We start from the raw sequence: 16567 nt of genomic DNA on the forward strand, positions 1-16567 counted from the left end.
TTGTACAATCGCATATTTTTGGATCCACCCAAGGCAAGGCGAAGCGCGAGCACATTTCTGTCCTAATAAGGGAGACGCGGGGGATAGAGACATGAATAACGGCATCTTCAGCACTTTACCTAAATGTATATAAAAGGTGTAGACAGAATTTATTTAGATTACCGGAATTCTTTCTGAATGTGCCCCCTGGGCTACGCCATATTTCCGTTTCCAGCCGGTACACATTCTTTTGGTTTTAGGTTGAGGTTCCATATTTTGCTTATTATATTTCATATAAAAAAAAAAAAAAATTGCACATGCTCCCTCTAGTGGTCATCCAGAAAGATCTGCTGATCCAGGCACAATTACCAATGACGGAGGTTACAGGAGCTTTGTTAGAGTCCGATTGGACCCGAAGGTGGTGGATTTTGGCCCTTAGAAACGCGTTGTTGCCTTTCACGGTTAGTCATGATGTTAAAAGGACTTTGGATTCCTGGTGTTTGGCACACTTTAATCGCTTAAGGACCGCCTCACGCCGATATATACGTCGGCAGAGCGGCACGACTGGGCATAAGCACGGACAGGTACGCCCCCCTTTAAGATGCCCAGCCGTGGGTGGCGCGCACGCGACCCGGTCCTGAGCACACAACCAATTCACCATTTTCATTTTTGGCCAAGACTGTCTCGGTCATTCACACCAGCCAATCACATCCTCGCTTTCTCTCTCCCAGCTCCAGGCAAACCCAATGATGAGCATCGATTTGACCCACTTTCAGAGAAATGGCAAACTTTAGACCCTCTGTGGTATCAGCCAATCACATCCCTCCTTTTTCTCTCCCGAAGACCCAATGGTTAAGCACTACCAGGAAAACACATGATCCAACAAAACCAATTCCACTCAAATTCCCCCCCCCCCCCCTGTTTCGTTTACTCTAGCCAATCACATCCTTTCTTTCTCTCTCCCAGCTAGCTTCCAGGGGAACCCAACATCTGATCACTGCCAAGAACCACTCATGATCGGTCAAACATCAATTCAATTCCCTCCAATGTATGCACATACCTTTAGACCAGGGGTCTCAAACTGGTGGCCCTCCAGCTGTTGCCAAACTACAAGTCCCATGAAGCATTGCAAGGCTGAAAGTTACAAGCATAACTCAAAAAGGCAGAGGCATGATGGGACTTTTTGTAGCATGGGTTGTCAGAATCCAAGACAAGTAATTTGCACCCCTCACCCACAGATACTTAGCGCTCCCTCAGTCCCTTCCACTCGTACAGTATTAAAACCCCTTATGGTACCGCAGCAGTGACACCTATGCCAAAATCAGGAGATAGGGTCTCCTGCAGCCCCTCCCACTTCACATTCCTCACCAGCCAGCTGACATCTAGTCTCTGCCCCCCAGCCATGCCGTGAACTGAATGGGTGGCTGTGAAGAGTGGGCCACCGCAAGCTCCAGGGACAGCCCTGCTGGGTAGCCATGAAAAGGCTGGGAGAGCGGTGCGGGATTCAGGAACAGCCCAGGTATCGGTGACCCCTGGCAAATTGTCATTCGACCCCCAGGTTGAGAACCACCGAGCTAGATAATCACATACTCCCCTCTCCCTCCCGGCTATCAGGCAAACCCAATGGATGGTCTACTAGGAACTCATGAGGCCAAAAACTACCTTCAAAGTCTACGACCATCTTTGGCCTGCTGGTTTCATTCACACTACGCAATCACATCCGCACGTTCTCTGTCCCAGCGGAACCCAATGCCTGATCACTTCCAAGAACAACTCATGATTGGTCGACCATCCATTCACCTCCAATGTCTGCGGATACCTTTAGACTGTCCATGTTGTTCATTCTAGCCGATCACATACTCCCCTCTCCCTCCCGGCTATCAGGCAAACCCAATGGATGGTCTACTAGGAACAACTCAAGAGGCCAAAAACCAAAAACTACCTTCAAAGTCTACGACCATCTTTGGGCTGCTGGTTTCATTCACACTAGGCAATCACATCCTCACTTTCTCGATCCCAGAGGAACCCAATGCCTGATCGCTTCCATGAACAACTCATGATCGGCCAACCATCCATTCACCTCCAATGTCTTGGATACCTTTGTACTGTCCATGTTGTTCATGCTAGCCGATAACATTTTCTTACTCCCGGCTACTGGATGAACTCATTACTAGGAACAACTTCTGACCTGACAGGACAAAAACCAACTACCTTCAAAAGTCTACAACCATCTTCAGACTGTCTGTGTTGTTTATGTTAGCCAATCACATCCTCCTTCTCCCTCCTGACCACTGGGCAAACCCAATGGATGGTCTTCTAGAACAAATGTGTGAGGTCAAAAACCAACTACCTTAAAAGTCTACGACTATCTTTGGACTGTTGGTTTCCTTCACACTAGCCAATCCCATCCCTTCCTCGCTTTCAATCTCCCAGCTGAATACAACACCTGATCACTTGTGATCGATCAAACATCAGTGCCCTCCAATGTCTGCGGACACCTTTAGACCGTCCATGGTGTTGATGCTAGCTGAACACATACTCCCGTTCACCTCCCGACTACCTGGCAAAACCCAATGGAGGAACATTGCTAGGAACAACTTCTGACCTGACAGGTCAAAAACCATCGATCATCAAAGTCTACAACCGCTTGAACCGTCTGTGTTCACTTTATCCAATCAAATCCTCACTTTCTCTTTCAGTGTAACATAAAAAGAAACAACTAGCCGTTTTTACATCTATAAAGTCGCAAGAACGGCCAGAGAAGATTCCTTTCCGAGGCTTTTGGATAAATAGGACCCAAAATGGTTCAGTTATATAAAAGGAAACCAGCTTGGCACCAATGTGAGATATTTGCCAACTCAGCGTTATTTGGTCTCCTCTCTCTTGTTGACACAGAACAGCCTGTAAACATCACTTTGTTAACCAAATACATCCAAATGCAAGAGTGGCCCATCGTGGCAGCAACTGGGCGTCCATTTCCCACCTTCCAGTCCTACTTACTGAAAGTCTTGCAGATGTCGGAGACGGCTTTGAAGACTCGGTCGGAGAAGTTGACTTTCACCTTCACGTATTTCATGTTGGGCAGCTGCAGCCGGAGCAGTTTGTGCTGTGGGGTGAACTGGAGCTTGGCATCGGCCTGGATACCGTACTTGTCGAGGGTCCAGTGCGTCTTCAGGAGCCACGTCTTCTTCTTCTCCCACCATAACGCGTGGTCAGACCAGTCTTTCTTTACATCTAGAAAGAAAAAGAAAACCCAATTAACACATTTATAAATATTTCTCAAAGACAACGCTGCGGTGTTCACGGAAAAAATAATAAATCTTGTTCTGTACGAAGACTAGAGATATATAAAGGAGGTGGAGCCACGTTCTTGCCGGTCTGTTACTTTACAGCGGATAACGTACAGGCTGACTCCATTTTTTATTGCCTATTTTACCGATTTATTAAATAAGTCAATAAAATTCTCCCTTACAAGGATGGTCAGCGCAGAAGGGCATTCTTACACTAGAGAAAAAGTCAGTGTAAGAAGGACTCCATTGCAATGGTGATCAGTGAGAAGACTGTACTGGGGGGACAGACTGACCCGGGGAGCGATTGTTCTGGGGGGACAGACTGACCCGGGAAGCGATTGTTCTGGGGGGACAGACTGACCCGGGGAGCGATTGTTCTGGGGGGACAGACTGACCCGGGGAGCGATTGTTCTGGGGGGACAGACTGACCCGGGGAGCGATTGTTCTGGGGGGACAGGCTCACCCGGGGAGCGATTGTTCTGGGGGGACAGGCTCACCCGGGGAGCGATTGTTCTGGGGGGACAGGCTCACCCGGGGAGCGATTGTTCTGGGGGGACAGGCTCACCCGGGGAGCGATTGTTCTGGGGGGACAGGCTCACCCGGGGAGCGATTGTTCTGGGGGGACAGGTTCACCCGGGGAGCGATTGTTCTGGGGGGACAGGCTCACCCGGGGGAGGGATTGTTCTGGGGGGGACAGGCTCACCCGGGGAGCGATTGTTCTGGGGGGACAGGCTCACCCGGGGAGGGATTGTTCTGGGGGGACAGGCTGAGCTTTGGGGGGGGGGGGGGGGGTTTACTGGGGGAAAGACTGGCCTTTTTTGTTTTAACTATGCCCTTTAATCTTCTCCCATTATTAACACAATTTGGCCACACCCATTATTTGTCACGGGGTGCTTCATGCGCCGCAATACTACTCAATGGTGTCCCAAGCTTTTTGCAATCCTATCATTTCTACTGCAGAATTCTTTTATTGCCCCGCATCGCTAATAAGTGTTGGGGTTTGGCTTGATGAAATAGTGGCAATTGTCACCCTATGATAGAATTTCCTGAACAAGGAACTTCACGGCGGGACCAGCCGGGATCATTTCAATAAAAGCTGCAAATGTAAGAACACGGCCAATTACTTTCCGAACCGGTTGGAGTTTCTAGGAGGGGGATTTTACTCATTGGGTTTACATGCTTTAAAAGCCAACAAATCTCATCAGCCCTCTGGCTCATGTGATCAAATTCCCCCATTTACACGGCCAATTCCCTCGAGGACGGAGGAGGACGGCACACGTAGGTCTCTGTGCAAAGAGAGAGACGCCAATTCCATTTACCGGCCGCTCACCCGCTGTGCATTTCAAATCAGTCCTTGTCCCTCGGCATCGACCCCAACGAGCGGAATCATCCACTTCTTATTCATTGGGCGATGCCGCCAAGAACATGCCAGCTGGAATTTATCAGCTAATGACATAAATGTAATTCATGGAGGAGACTCCTGATGTCAAGATCGACTCAAGGACGCCAAGCTGGTTACTGCGAGATATGGGAGAAAAACATTTCTGTTCTCTGGGCTCCTCCATGTTTAATCAGTCAGGTATCCCGTCCCACCACCGCAACATTCAATCAGAGCCTATTCCATCACCACCACTACCACCGCGCTCAGAGCCTATTCCATCACCACCGCGACCACGCTCAACCAGAGCCTATCCTATTCCATCACCACCGCGGCCACGCTCAACCAGAGCCTATCCTATTCCATCACCACCGCGACCACGCTCAACCAGAGCCTATCCTATTCCATCACCACCGCGACCACGCTCAACCAGAGCCTATCCTATTCCATCACCACCGCGACCACGCTCAACCAGAGCCTATCCTATTCCATCACCACCGCGGCCACGCTCAACCAGAGCCTATCCTATTCCATCACCACCGCGGCCACGCTCAATCAGAGCCTATTACATCCCACCACCACCGCAACCATGCTTAATCTGAGCCTATTACATCACCACCACTACGACCACACTCAGAGCCTATTCCATCACCACCACCACATTCAATCAGAGCCTATTCTGTTCCACCACCATTCCCACGTTGTGATATTTGTGCACCTCAAACCTGGTAACTTTTTGGGCTCCGTGTTTGAAATCAATATCAGTCCTGCATTAGAGCACATGGCCACAAAAAGACGCAGGCGGCCAGTGAGAAGAATGTCCCTTACATTGGTGATCAGTGGGAAGAATGTCCCTTACATTGGTGATCAGTGAGAAGAATGTCCCTTACATTGGTGATCAGTGAGAAGAATGTTCCTTACATTGGTGATCAGTGAGAAGAATGTCCCTTACATTGGTGATCAGTGAGAAGAATGTCCCTTACATTGGTGATCAGTGAGAAGAATGTTCCTTACATTGGTGATCAGTGGGAAGAATGTCCCTTACATTGGTGATCAGTGAGAAGAATGTTCCATACATTGGTGATCAGTGGGAAGAATGTCCCTTACATTGGTGATCAGTGAGAAGAATGTTCCTTACATTGGTGATCAGTGAGAAGAATGTCCCTTACATTGGTGATCAGTGGGAAGAATGTTCCTTACATTGGTGATCAGTGGGAAGAATGTTCCTTACATTGGTGATCAGTGAGAAGAATGTCCCTTACATTGGTGATCAGTGAGAAGAATGTCCCTTATATTTGTGATCAGTGAGAAGAATGTCCCTTACATTGGTGATCAGTGGGAAGAATGTCCCTTACATTGGTGATCAGTGAGAAGAATGTCCCTTACATTGGTGATCAGTGAGAAGAATGTCCCTTACATTGGTGATCAGTGAGAAGAATGTCCCTTACATTGGTGATCAGTGAGAAGAATGTCCCTTACATTGGTGATCAGTGAGAAGAATGTCCCTTACATTGGTGATCAGTGAGAAGAATGTTCCTTACATTGGTGATCAGTGGGAAGAATGTTCCTTACATTGGTGATCAGTGAGAAGAATGTCCCTTACATTGGTGATCAGTGGGAAGAATGTTCCTTACATTGGTGATCAGTGAGAAGAATGCTCCTTACATTGGTGATCAGTGAGAAGAATGTCCCTTACATTGGTGATCAGTGAGAAGAATGCTCCTTACATTGGTGATCAGTGAGAAGAATGTCCCTTACATTGGTGATCAGTGAGAAGAATGTCCCTTACATTGGTGATCAGTGGGAAGAATGTTCCTTACATTGGTGATCAGTGGGAAGAATGTCCCTTACATTGGTGATCAGTGAGAAGAATGTCCCTTACATTGGTGATCAGTGAGAAGAATGTTCCTTACATTGGTGATCAGTGGGAAGAATGTCCCTTACATTGGTGATCAGTGAGAAGAATGTCCCTTACATTGGTGATCAGTGGGAAGAATGTCCCTTACATTGGTGATCAGTGGGAAGAATGTCCCTTACATTGGTGATCAGTGGGAAGAATGTCCCTTACATTGGTGATCAGTGGGAAGAATGTCCCTTACATTGGTGATCAGTGAGAAGAATGTCCCTTACATTGGTGATCAGTGGGAAGAATGTCCCTTACATTGGTGATCAGTGGGAAGAATGTTCCTTACATTGGTGATCAGTGGGAAGAATGTCCCTTACATTGGTGATCAGTGGGAAGAATGTCCCTTACATTGGTGATCAGTGAGAAGAATGTCCCTTACATTGGTGATCAGTGAGAAGAATGTCCCTTACATTGGTGATCAGTGAGAAGAATGTCCCTTACATTGGTGATCAGTGAGAAGAATGTCCCTTACATTGGTGATCAGTGGGAAGAATGTCCCTTGTATTGGTGATCAGTGGGAAGAATGTCCCTTACATTGGTGATCAGTGGGAAGAATGTCCCTTACATTGGTGATCAGTGGGAAGAATGTCCCTTGTATTGGTGATCAGTGGGAAGAATGTCCCTTGTATTGGTGATCAGTGAGAAGAATGCCCCTTACATTGGTGATCAGTGAGAAGAATGTCCCTTACATTGGTGATCAGTGAGAAGAATGTTCCTTACATTGGTGATCAGTGAGAAGAATGTCCCTTACATTGGTGATCAGTGAGAAGAATGTTCCTTACATTGGTGATCAGTGGGAAGAATGTCCCTTACATTGGTGATCAGTGGGAAGAATGTCCCTTACATTGGTGATCAGTGAGAAGAATGTCCCTTACATTGGTGATCAGTGAGAAGAATGTCCCTTACATTGGTGATCAGTGAGAAGAATGTCCCTTACATTGGTGATCAGTGAGAAGAATGTTCCTTACATTGGTGATCAGTGAGAAGAATGTTCCTTACATTGGTGATCAGTGAGAAGAATGTTCCTTACATTGGTGATCAGTGAGAAGAATGTCCCTTACATTGGTGATCAGTGAGAAGAATGTCCCTTACATTGGTGATCAGTGAGAAGAATGTTCCTTACATTGGTGATCAGTGGGAAGAATGTTCCTTACATTGGTGATCAGTGAGAAGAATGTCCCTTACATTGGTGATCAGTGAGAAGAATGTCCCTTACATTGGTGATCAGTGGGAAGAATGTCCCTTGTATTGGTGATCAGTGGGAAGAATGTCCCTTACATTGGTGATCAGTGGGAAGAATGTCCCTTACATTGGTGATCAGTGGGAAGAATGTCCCTTACATTGGTGATCAGTGGGAAGAATGTCCCTTACATTGGTGATCAGTGAGAAGAATGTTCCTTACATTGGTGATCAGTGAGAAGAATGTCCCTTACATTGGTGATCAGTGAGAAGAATGTCCCTTACATTGGTGATCAGTGAGAAGAATGTTCCTTACATTGGTGATCAGTGGGAAGAATGTCCCTTACATTGGTGATCAGTGGGAAGAATGTCCCTTACATTGGTGATCAGTGAGAAGAATGTCCCTTACATTGGTGATCAGTGAGAAGAATGTCCCTTACATTGGTGATCAGTGAGAAGAATGTCCCTTACATTGGTGATCAGTGAGAAGAATGTCCCTTACATTGGTGATCAGTGAGAAGAATGTCCCTTACATTGGTGATCAGTGGGAAGAATGTTCCTTAGGGCATTTAAACACGCACCCTAGGAGGGAATCTTCCATAAACATGAACCCATCAGATGACTTCCCATGGACTCTCGGAACGTTCCCCCCCACAGGCATCACTTTGTCTCTGGAGAGCGGTGTGGTCAGTTTAGCTGAAGATTCGGAGTCGGGAGTCGGATCTTTATGGTCAGTTTCACATAAATGACTCCGATGGTCCATCTCTGGTCATTATCACAAGGCTTATCAGATGCCAGAACACCACTTTCCCCTCCCCCCCCCCTATCTCCAGGGCGCCATCCAAGCTACAAATCTCCTACAAAGAGGGCCATTGAAGAATTGATCTCTTGTCCTCAACTTCACAGCCGATAGCAAAGCTCGGGGATCAGAGACTCTTCAGAAGATTTATCTACAAATAAACAAAAAGGAGATGAGAAGAAAAGAAGCAGCACTCCTCCACTGGCCAACAGAGGAGATAACCCAGGCCTGAGGAATGCTGCCCTCGGAAGCCCTCGGAGGCGGCTCTAGGCTTTGTGAGGCCTTGGTCAGAAAACGTAGACACGAGGCCCCTCTCACGCCCATGACGGGAAAAAGTCCTTGCATGAGGAGATTGGTCCACAGGCAGTGCCATCATTCCTTCCGATGCTCTCCCCCGTCCTCTGTCAGGCAAATTAGGCCGCCGCGAGGCCCCTGTGAGCGCGAGGCCTTAGGCGACCGCCTAATTAAAGAGCCGCCTCTGGCTTCCCTCCATCCAAAGCAGATACTTAACAGACCCCCGAAAATAGTAAAAACGATTGTAAACCCCGCCCCCCCCCCCCCATATGAGCTTCAGCCATCAGCTGTGATGGAATTCCTGGAAGACGCATTAGATTCGATCTTCTCTCCATCAAGGGGACGGGAAAAAAAAGCAGAAACCTTGGCAGGGCGGCCATCAATAATCCGGGGGCTTTTCAGCGAGGAATATGCGCGTGGCTCCAGGCGTGGGCCCCCCCCCCGGTAGAATTACTTGGCAGGCGGAGCTCGGGGAGTTTATAAAGCGGCGCGTTACTGAAGTCCGGCTGCAGAAATTCTTTCCAGAGATAAAAGAACATGTGAGAGTTTTATCTCCCCGAAGTATGTCACAGCAGAGCTTCCTCATCTGCACAGCTTGCTGGCCCGCGAGGGAGACCTTTCCGGCCAATAACGGAAAACTTACTTACCTTATCCACGGGGGAGGGGGGACACCGCCAACTCTGTACAAAGCACACCGGCCACGCCCCCTTCACTTCATCCACAAAGAGGAGAAGATCTGCAGCCTGGAAATAGCTTAAGTTATTGGACTCGGTGAGCGGGCCAAAAAAAGGAGATCATTGGAACCCGAAAATGCCAGATTGCAGCTTGCCAGTCCTTGTGGTGACTGCATTCCTTTTCTCCCCCCCCCCTCAGACAGAGAACACCGGCAGAGTCATCACAGGACAGCCATGAATTTCTGGCAGGATCAACAAGGTTTTTTTTTTTGCATTTAAACAGCTGCAACAAAACGCTTTAAATGGGAAATTTAATCACTTAAAGGACCGCGTCACGCCGATCTTCCACCGCAGAACGGCGCACGAGGAGGACGGCTTTAGAGATGTTGGGCTATTCAGTCAACGAACGTCTCGCCAAACGCGAAATATCCGTTTTCAGTCAAGTGACCAACGGAAAAACCTAAAAAATGCTGCGTCGCCCCCCGCCGTTCACACCCACCACATCGCCCCCCGCCGTTCACACCCACCACATCGCCCCCCGCCGTTCACACCCACCACGTCGCCCCCCGCCGTATCGCCCTCACACCCACATCGCCCCCCTGCTGTTCACACCCACATAACCCAACCATTCACCCCCCACATCACCCCCGCCATTCTTACCAGTAATCAGAGATTTCACCATATAACCCAAATAACCCCCCCCCCCTCTCTTCCGATTGGCTAACTGACTTGAATTGACAGCTGCGGGAGCCAATGACGCCACTGCTGTGTCTCAGCCAATCAGGAGGAGAGTCCCGGAGAGGCAAGACACTCATGGACATAGCAGGACAGAGAGGGGGGGGGCTCAGGGTAAGGCCTCATTCACACCAGAACTAAAATTCCTATTGCAGGGGATGCCCTAAAAATCGGACTGAACCTCACTGCAGACTTCTGGGGAAACAAATCAGCGAGCCAATCGCACAAAGCAGGAAATGACACTCCTGGGGGCGGTCCTTCTACCAGCTGGGGGCGGTCCTTATACCAGCTGGGGGCGGCCCTTCTACCAGCTGTATGCAGAACACCTCCAGGCGGCGGCCATATTGCACAGAATTTTACAGGAAATGACAGCAGCTGCCGACTGAAAAAGGAAATTTCATTTTTAATAACATTCAGTTACAATGTAACTTGTGTAACAATTGGATATTTTTTTTACCCGTTATTAGAAGTGGAGGTAAAAAAAAAGAAGCACTTGAAGACAAACGCCATATTTGGAAGGGCCGTCTTCAGGGGCTCCAGTCATGTGTGACAAAAAATATTTACACAGGAAAATTAATTTGGCTTTCATCCAAAATGGCGTCAAGACAGTCAGAGTGCGTAAAATTACCATCTGACTGTAAGCTCCTTCGGTGCCACGCCATTGGTTCAGTCATCTCAGCTCACTGCAGCCACAATCACATACAATGAAAGACTGCATAGAATCAAGTGACAAGAGGCTGCAGTCCCACCCAGTGATACAATGAAAGACTGCATAGAATCACGTGACAAGAGGCTGCAGTCCCACCCAGTGATACAATCAAAGACTGCATAGAATCACGTGACAAGAGGCGGCAGTCCCACCCAGTGACACTGAAAGACTGCATAGAATCATGTGACAAGAGGCTGCAGTCCCGCCCAGTGACACTGAAAGACTGCATAGAATCACATGACAAGAGGCTGCAGTCCCACCCAGCGAGGCCGGCGACTCCTCTGGCTGTATTGGATTTACTACAAATCACGACGAAACAAATTGGCGTTTCTAATTTTAGAACATAAACGTTTACGGGGGGAGGGGGGGTGTAAGCCACTCGGCGCGCCTCCCTCACTTTCCCTTATTTGACTGGAACACGGAGATCCCGGCTGGAAGAACAAAACGTTTTTCTGGAACCTGTAGAAGTAGAAGCCGCGCAGTGCCAAGCGAGACGATCCGAGCCGCGTGCGCCCGCCGCAGGCAGAGCCGCGATTATCTGAAGACTTCCTGGCACAACGCGGGGAACGTTAACCCTTTGTACACCAGCGCCCGGTGCTCCGGGAATCCTTTATCCAGAAAGTTTCATCAGAAGAGCAGAGCTGGGACAGGGAGGGGGGGGGGGGCAGGAGGGGCGACTGCCCCGGGCACTGGGGTATCATGTGAGGTGCGGGGGAGGCTGCAATGAGATTAGAGGGAGGGGATAAAAATTGTTTTAGGAGGGGAAATTTGGGGGGGAAATATAAATTGTGAATTATTTTGTTGTGGGGGGGGGGGGGGGGGTTGGTTGAACAGGAATAGGGGGGGGGGGGGCAAATATTCCTGCTGGGAGGGGAATTTCAGCAGGGGGGGGCATAATTTGCCATGTTTGCCCCGGGACTCTAGTCTAGATGATCTTGCCCGGGCACTGCATGAAGGGCGATGATTCTCTGTGAGAAGCCTCCGATGGAAGCCGACATTCTACAACCTCCAGCCGGAGCGCCTCCTTCTGGGGAAGTTCCTGGTCACTGCAGGTGGACAGTTCAGCTCACAGCAACCCTGAGAGAATGAAGAGGGATGACCTTCCCCAGGGGGGGGAACCCTCAAAAGACAGCCAGAGGGGGTCCGGCTCGCCCGGGCAGGTGGTCCCGAGTGACCCCGGCTGTCAGGAGGGGGTTCGGCTCGCCCGGGCAGGTGGTCCCGAGTGACCCCGGGTGTCAGGAGGGGGTCCGGCTCGCCCGGGCAGGTGGTCCCGAGTGACCCCGGCTGTCAGGAGGGGGTACGGCTCGCCCGGGCAGGTGGTCCCGAGTGACCCCGGCTGTCAGGAGGGGGTCCGGCTCGCCCGGGCAGGTGGTCCCGAGTGACCCCGGCTGTCAGGAGGGGGTCCAGCTCGCCCGGGCAGGTGGTCCTGAGTGACCCCCGGCTGTCAGGAGGGGGTCCGGCTCGCCCGGGCAGGTGGTCCCGAGTGACCCCCGGGTGTCAGGAGGGGGTCCCAGGTTGTGACACGGAGCAGCTGTCCCGGGCCAAAGACACAACACAGGAGAATGTGGAGGGTGACGGGTCCCAACAGGTGGCGCCGCACGTCACCGGGAGAGGAGACCCCCCCCCCCCCCACCAACCAAGCAGGGTCCTAAAGGGGCACTCCACCCAAACACATTGGTTGTGGAAAGACAGGATTTGGGGCAAGTGCTGCAAGGAAGACTGGGGGCCACCATAGAGATAGAAGACCGGGCGACTACTACGGGGCCCCGGAGGGGTCAGCTGGGTGCCGATATCTACAGGGAAGGATGGATAGGCTTGTGACAACCTGAGGGCGGGACCCTGGAGAGGACAGTCTGATCACTAGTCCAATGGAGTCGTCATTTCCTCAGTCTCCCCTCCCCCAGCGATCAGACTGTACATTGATACCTTGTACAAGGAGGAGGAGTCATTTCCTCAGTCTCCCCTCCCCCCAGTAATCAGGAAATGCTATCTCCCTGGGGGGAGGGGGAGGGGAGACTGAGGAAATGCCTCCGCCTCCTTCTACAAAAATACAGTGTACAGTCTGATCACTGGGGGGGGGGGGGGAGAAATTGAGGAAATGGATTTTATCTTCCATGGCTGATTTGTGTTCTTATATGAAGGGGGCGGGGGAACGACATCCCATAATAATCAATGAAGAGTTATGAATGGAGCTCTTCATCATCCCGCCACGTCACATGATCCCCTCCCCCGTACAACCGGCGTCACGCAACAATGTAACAAATAGAAAGAGAACAAATTACATTACAGAGGAGAGCAGCCAATGGGGGACGTCTCACCGTCCCGGAACATCGGAGATCTTTACCACCTCCACCATCAACCCTTGCCGGCTACTGAAGTACTGAGGGGGGGGGAGCCCTTTCCTCCATCACCGCGTCAGGACAGAGGCCGAGACGCAACGCGCCCAAATCGGGACAGAGGCCGAGACGCAACGCGCCCAAATCGGGACAGAGGCCGAGACGCAACGCGCCCAAATTCGGGACAGAGGCCGAGACGCAACGCGCCCAAATTCGGGACAGAGGCCGAGACGCAACGCGCCCAAATTCGGGACAGAGGCCGAGACGCAACGCGCCCAAATCGGGACAGAGGCCGAGACGCAACGCGCCCAAATTCGGGACAGAGGCCGAGACGCAACGCGCCCAAATTCGGGACAGAGGCCGAGACGCAACGCCTCCAAATCGGGACAGAGGCCGAGACGCAACGCCTCCAAATCGGGACAGAGGCCGAGACGCAACGCGCCCAAATCGGGACAGAGGCCGAGACGCAACGCGCCCAAATCGGGACAGAGGCCGAGACGCAACGCCTCCAAATCGGGACAGAAGCCGAGACGCAACGCCTCCAAATCGGGACAGAGTTGCGCTGTAGTTTGGGGATCACTGGCCCAAGATATAAATTGCTGGAGAGCCAAAGAATGAACACCAAAAATCACCAACGATAATCTGAAAAATACGCCGGAATTAGCGATTTGTTCCCGATACAAAAAAATAAATAAAAAAAAACAAACACCCGTGTGAAATATTTGTCACCCTTCATATAACTTTATGTGAAAGGAGGAACATCTGCCCCTCCCATTCCTCCTCCTCATTGGTCAGTGAAGGAGATGAAGACATTGAAAAAATTCTAAACATGTGACTTCACCTCGATACATTTTATTATTTTATGGCATTTAGAAAAGTCCCGTCCAGAGGAGGCGGAGTCCCGGCACAGAGGCCTGCAAAGTTTCACTGAACTTCCTCAGGAAGCGACTTTCACGCCTCGGCCCGATTCTGGGGCTGCAGAATGAACTCCGGAGATTTACCCCCCCCCCCCCACCAACTCTGAGAACCAGTTAAAGGGGCAGTCCAGCCACACAGACAGTAATTCTGGACCCACAAACTTCTCTTCCTCTCATGTTGGAATATTCTGAGGAGCAGCAACATTCTTCTCACTGATCACCAATGTAAGGAACATTCTTCTCACTGATCACCAATGTAAGGGACATTCTTCTCACTGATCACCAATGTAAGGAACATTCTTCTCACTGATCACCAATGTAAGGAACATTCTTCCCACTGATCACCAATGTAAGGGACATTCTTCCCACTGATCACCAATGTAAGGGACATTCTTCTCACTGATCACCAATGTAAGGGACATTCTTCTCACTGATCACCAATGTAAGGGACATTCTTCCCACTGATCACCAATGTAAGAGACATTCTTCTCACTGATCACCAATGTAAGGGACATTCTTCCCACTGATCACCAATGTAAGGGACATTCTTCTCACTGATCACCAATGTAAGGGACATTCTTCTCACTGATCACCAATGTAAGGAACATTCTTCTCACTGATCACCAATGTAAGGGACATTCTTCCCACTGATCACCAATGTAAGGAACATTCTTCTCACTGATCACCAATGTAAAGGACATTCTTCCCACTGATCACCAATGTAAGGAACATTCTTCTCACTGATCACCAATGTAAGGGACATTCTTCCCACTGATCACCAATGTAAGGACAATTCTTCCCACTGATCACCAATGTAAGGGACATTCTTCTCACTGATCACCAATGTAAGGGACATTCTTCTCACTGATCACCAATGTAAGGAACATTCTTCCTACTGATCACCAATGTAAGGGACATTCTTCCCACTGATCACCAATGTAAGGAACATTCTTCCCACCGATCACCAATGTAAGGGACATTCTTCTCACTGATCACCAATGTAAGGAACATTCTTCTCACTGATCACCAATGTAAGGGACATTCTTCCCACTGATCACCAATGTAAGGGACATTCTTCTCACTGATCACCAATGTAAGGGACATTCTTCTCACTGATCACCAATGTAAGGAACATTCTTCTCACTGATCACCAATGTAAGGGACATTCTTCCCACTGATCACCAATGTAAGGGACATTCTTCTCACTGATCACCAATGTAAGGGACATTCTTCTCACTGATCACCAATGTAAGGGACATTCTTCTCACTGATCACCAATGTAAGGAACATTCTTCCCACTGATCACCAATGTAAGGAACATTCTTCTCACTGATCACCAATGTAAGGAACATTCTTCTCACTGATCACCAATGTAAGGAACATTCTTCTCACTGATCACCAATGTAAGGGACATTCTTCTCACTGATCACCAATGTATGGGACATTCTTCCCACTGATCACCAATGTAAGGGACATTCTTCTCACTGATCACCAATGTAAGGGACATTCTTCTCACTGATCACCAATGTAAGGGACATTCTTCCCACTGATCACCAATGTAAGGGACATTCTTCTCACTGATCACCAATGTAAGGAACATTCTTCTCACTGATCACCAATGTAAGGGACATTCTTCCCACTGATCACCAATGTAAGGGACATTCTTCTCACTGATCACCAATGTAAGGGACATTCTTCCCACTGATCACCAATGTAAGGGACATTCTTCTCACTGATCACCAATGTAAGTGACATTCTTCTCACTGATCACCAATGTAAGGGAAATTCTTCTCACTGATCACCAATGTAAGGGACATTCTTCTCACTGATCACCAATGTAAGGGACATTCTTCTCACTGATCACCAATGTAAGGGACATTCCTCTCACTGATCACCAATGTAAGGAACATTCTTCTCACTGATCACCAATGTAAGGGACATTCTTCCCACTGATCACCAATGTAAGGGACATTCTTCTCACTGATCACCAATGTAAGGGACATTCTTCCCTCTGATCACCAATGTAAGGAACATTCTTCTCACTGATCACCAATGTAAGGGACATTCTTCTCACTGATCACCAATGTAATAGACATTCTTCTCACTGATCACCAATGTAAGGGACATTCTTCCCACTGATCACCAATGTAAGGGACATTCTTCTCACTGATCACCAATGTAAGGAACATTCTTCTCACTGATCACCAATGTAAGGGACATTCTTCCCACTGATCACCAATGTAAGGGACATTCTTCCCACTGATCACCAATGTAAGGAACATTCTTCTCACTGATCACCAATGTAAGGGACATTCTTCCCACTGATCACCAATGTAAGGGACATTCTTCCCACTGTATTGCAGATGTTTTA

The 16567-nt window shown here is 49.2% G+C and overlaps 1 protein-coding gene across 1 annotated transcript in view; it reads right to left on the minus strand.

Moving 5' to 3' along the window:
* Positions 1–16567, minus strand: part of FERMT2 (FERM domain containing kindlin 2) — a gene marked incomplete in the record, with an annotated part of 56856 nt that overhangs the window by 24132 nt on the left and 16157 nt on the right. Inside the window, 1 exon segment of the mRNA XM_040333710.1 lies at positions 2980–3213. Within this exon segment, the coding sequence (XP_040189644.1) occupies positions 2980–3213 (234 nt within the window).

Source organism: Rana temporaria, chromosome 13, assembly GCF_905171775.1.
Source record: "Rana temporaria chromosome 13, aRanTem1.1, whole genome shotgun sequence".
Taxonomy (NCBI): Eukaryota; Metazoa; Chordata; class Amphibia; order Anura; family Ranidae; genus Rana; species Rana temporaria.